Source organism: Propithecus coquereli, unplaced genomic scaffold (assembly GCF_000956105.1).
Source record: "Propithecus coquereli isolate 6110/MARCELLA unplaced genomic scaffold, Pcoq_1.0 Scaffold34, whole genome shotgun sequence".
Classification (NCBI taxonomy): Eukaryota; Metazoa; Chordata; class Mammalia; order Primates; family Indriidae; genus Propithecus; species Propithecus coquereli.
The window spans coordinates 7,880,987-7,884,373 of NW_012149063.1; the positions used below are offsets into that span (position 1 = coordinate 7,880,987).

At 38.1% G+C, this 3,387-nt stretch overlaps 1 protein-coding gene across 3 annotated transcripts in view; it reads right to left on the reverse strand.

Moving 5' to 3' along the window:
* The window catches only part of ATF2 (activating transcription factor 2), a 107,729-nt gene that overhangs the window by 73,694 nt on the left and 30,648 nt on the right, over positions 1-3,387 (reverse strand). For all 3 annotated transcript variants that reach the window (XM_012650752.1, XM_012650750.1, XM_012650751.1), the window contains exon 4: positions 67-136. In XM_012650752.1, coding sequence (XP_012506206.1) covers positions 67-76 — 10 coding nt within the window. In that variant the 5' untranslated portion in view covers positions 77-136. The remainder of the gene's footprint in view (positions 1-66; positions 137-3,387) is intronic.

Here is a 3,387-nt window from a genome sequence, read left to right on the forward strand (position 1 = left end):
ATTCAGTCATCAGTGTTGTAATAAGTGGGAATATACAAAAATGATTTAAAGTAATTTATATGTTACCTGGCCACATCCAGGCGCAGTGCACAGAAAGGGTTTGTCATCACTCATATTCCACAGGTCCTTGTATTGCCTATAATCAAACATGAAGAGATGGCTAAACACTTTACAGTACATATTTTTTTTTAAGTAAGGAATAATTTAATCTCAACATTTGATTTTCACGGATTAACTTTTCTGTTTGAACATGAAATAAAACACTTGCTGACATTTTAACTATCTTCCACTTTCTTATGAATAGACAAATACATGTAACATGGAGATTTTGCACTATAGAAAAAAGGTTAGAATACTGCTCTAGCGGGCTAACTCATTCCTGCTCAACAATGTAAAAGCACTTATGGTGAAATGAATAAATTTTCATTCGTTCAAAAAAATTAAACGAGCAAATACTATGCAGTCTTTCAAGGATCATACTATATAGTTACAAACATAAGATGTATAGAGTAAAAGAAACTGTAGTAAATAGGCTTTTGTGTGAGGTTTTATGTTTATCTGGCTAGGAGTTAGGCTGTGTTTATTGTTTGCTGAAGCTAAAATACCCTCTAGTGTCCTTGTTTTTATTTCCCCTATGTCTTTGGGTTTCCTTAGAGACTTCTTAAATAAGGTCTGAGCTTTTAGTTGTACTGTACAGTTATCATACAGGAGCCTAACTGATGTGGTGACGAGGTATGGGGAGAGGGGAAGCATTCTGTGCTCCTGTGATTAGGTCTCAGTGTTTTAGTGAATCTGTGTCCCTGGGCTCTGGGCTTGGACCTTAACAAGTTCTTCTCAGCTTTACCACCCCTCCCCCCTTTTCTCCTTTTCCTGCTGGAAGCTGGATTTTGTTTTTTTTTTTCTCTCCAGTCTTCACCCTGAGATCCTAGTGGGGACCCTGTACCTAAAACATAGGCAAGTGTGTCCATCCCCCCTTCCCTTATGACTGGGCTACAGGAGTTTTAATTTAAGCTAGTCTACAATGAACCTCTGGCAATTGGTCAATTATATAATAGTTTAAGTATTCCTAACTCTACTGGCTCCATCAGTCCATCAGCAGGCTTCTGCTTCTGGTGAACTAGTGATCCTCGGTATCTGCCTTAGCTTCTACTTTTCAGGGTAACAAATTTCCCTGTGACCTCAATTCTCTGATGGTTCTAAGAAGAGTTGATGATTTTCAGTTTGTTTAGCTTTTTTCTTGTTGTTAGGACAGGAGTGATGACTTTAAAGCTCTTTATGTGTTGGACCAGAAACCAGAAGTCTAGATAAGTGTTTCTTCAAGTGTTATTCTTACACCTACCAGTGTAATATCAAGTTGTCCATAGGCTATTTGACAATTATAGCAATAAAAACTTTAGATAAAGAAATAAAAATTTGTTTGCACATTTCACAAATTCTATACATAAGGTTGAATATGACTTCCTGGAAATCTTTTATATTCTCGGTGATCACTGTGTACGTGCTTAAAACTGTGACTACTGTGAACCAGCATGAAATTTCCTAAAAATAAGGTATATGAAACCTTTGACAGAATTTTGATACATTAGGAGGAAAAAGCATAAAATATTGTCAAGGGCTTTGAACTGGGACTCGGAAGATTAAGTTCTGATCCCAACTATACCACTAACAAAGGGTTGGAAATTGAGGATTTAGAAAGAGATCAGAGTTAGAGATAGAGATTTTGTTAGGTAAATATTATCTCCTTTACTAAGAGGAGAGAGCCCCTTAGTCTGGGACCTATTTCTCTTTTATTTTTGTATTTTCCTTTGAGTTTTCCATAGCGCTTCCAACATAGGAAAAGGTGTAACTTTAAGAAGGAATTTAAGAGTTTGCTCTTTGGCCAGGCACGGTGGCTCATGCCTGTGATCCTAGCACTTTGGGAGGATGAGATGGGAGGATCCCTTGAGGTCAGTAGTTCCAGACCAGCCTCAGCAGGAGCAAGACCCTGTCTCTACCAAAAAACAGAAAAATTAGTCAGGTGCGGTGGTATGCACCTGTATTCAGGAGGCTGAGGCAGGGGGGATCGTTTGAGCCCAGGAGTTTAGGTTCCACCTGTGGCTGACTTTTTTGTAGAGTCCTTAGCATATTATTTATAGTTACTTTAAATTTCCAGTCCAATAATTCCAAAATCTCTGCGATATCGGAGTCTAGTTCTATAGCTTGCTTTGTCTCTTCAGACTCTATTTTTGGCTTTTTAGCATGCCTTTTAATTTTTGTTGAAAGCTATCAACTATAAATAATATGCTAAGGACTCCAAAAATGGACAACATGCAAGACCATGTGGGTAATATAAATAGAGACTGAAATTTGTAATTGCAGAACCAGTCCACTCTGGTTCAACTTTGTCAGTAACAAATCGTTACAAAGTGATGAAGTTGTTTTCCAGTTGCAAAGGACCCCCATGTTGCAAGTAACATAACCTGAGCATGCCCAGATGAACCAAACCTTAATTTCAGCCAACTGGAACAAAAAAGTCAACCACAGGTGGAACCTAAGTATTTGGATAGAGGAACTAGGACCCAATTAAGCAGCAAGGGGTGCCCTGTTTTGCTGCAATAGGGACTTAAGAGCCCAGGACCCAGCACGGCCCCTTTGCATGACCCAATCAGATCACCCCTCATTGCATTTTCTCTCTCTGTCGTTGTTACTCTCTGCCTATAAAACCTGCCCCAGACCACAGCTTGGGGAGACAGATTTGAATGTTGCCTCGTTTCTCCTTGTCAGTTGACTCACGATAAAGCTTATACTTTCCTCAAAAGCCAGGGCCATAGTAATATTGGCTTCTATGCACCTCAGGCAGTGAGCCTACTGCATGACAACACTCTTAGAAAGACTCAAAAGGAAATGTTAGAAATGAAATATACTGTAACAGAGACGAAGAATGCCTTTGATAGTCTCTGGATGCAACCACATATGACTGAGGAAAGAACCAGTGAGCTTGAAGATAAGTCAACACAAACTTCCAAAACTGAAATGTAAAGAGAAAAGAAGAATGAAAAAACAAGAATAGAATATCCAAGAATTGTGGGACAATGATGAAAGGTATAACATGTGCACAATGGGGACATCAGAAGGAGAAGAATAGAAAGGAACTGAAGAAATATTTTATATAGCATGGCTGATAATTTTTCAAAATTGATGAAAGATACCATATCACAGATCCTGGAAGCTGAGAGAAAAATAAGCAGAATATAAAAAAATCTATACCTAGACATATGTTTAAAGTACAGAAAATCAAAGACAAGAAAAAAATCTTGAAGCCAGACTAAAAACAAAAAAGAGGGAATATTGGTCCAAGGAATATTTCTACAGTAAGTTTCTTTGCTTACCAAATAAAAATTCATCTGT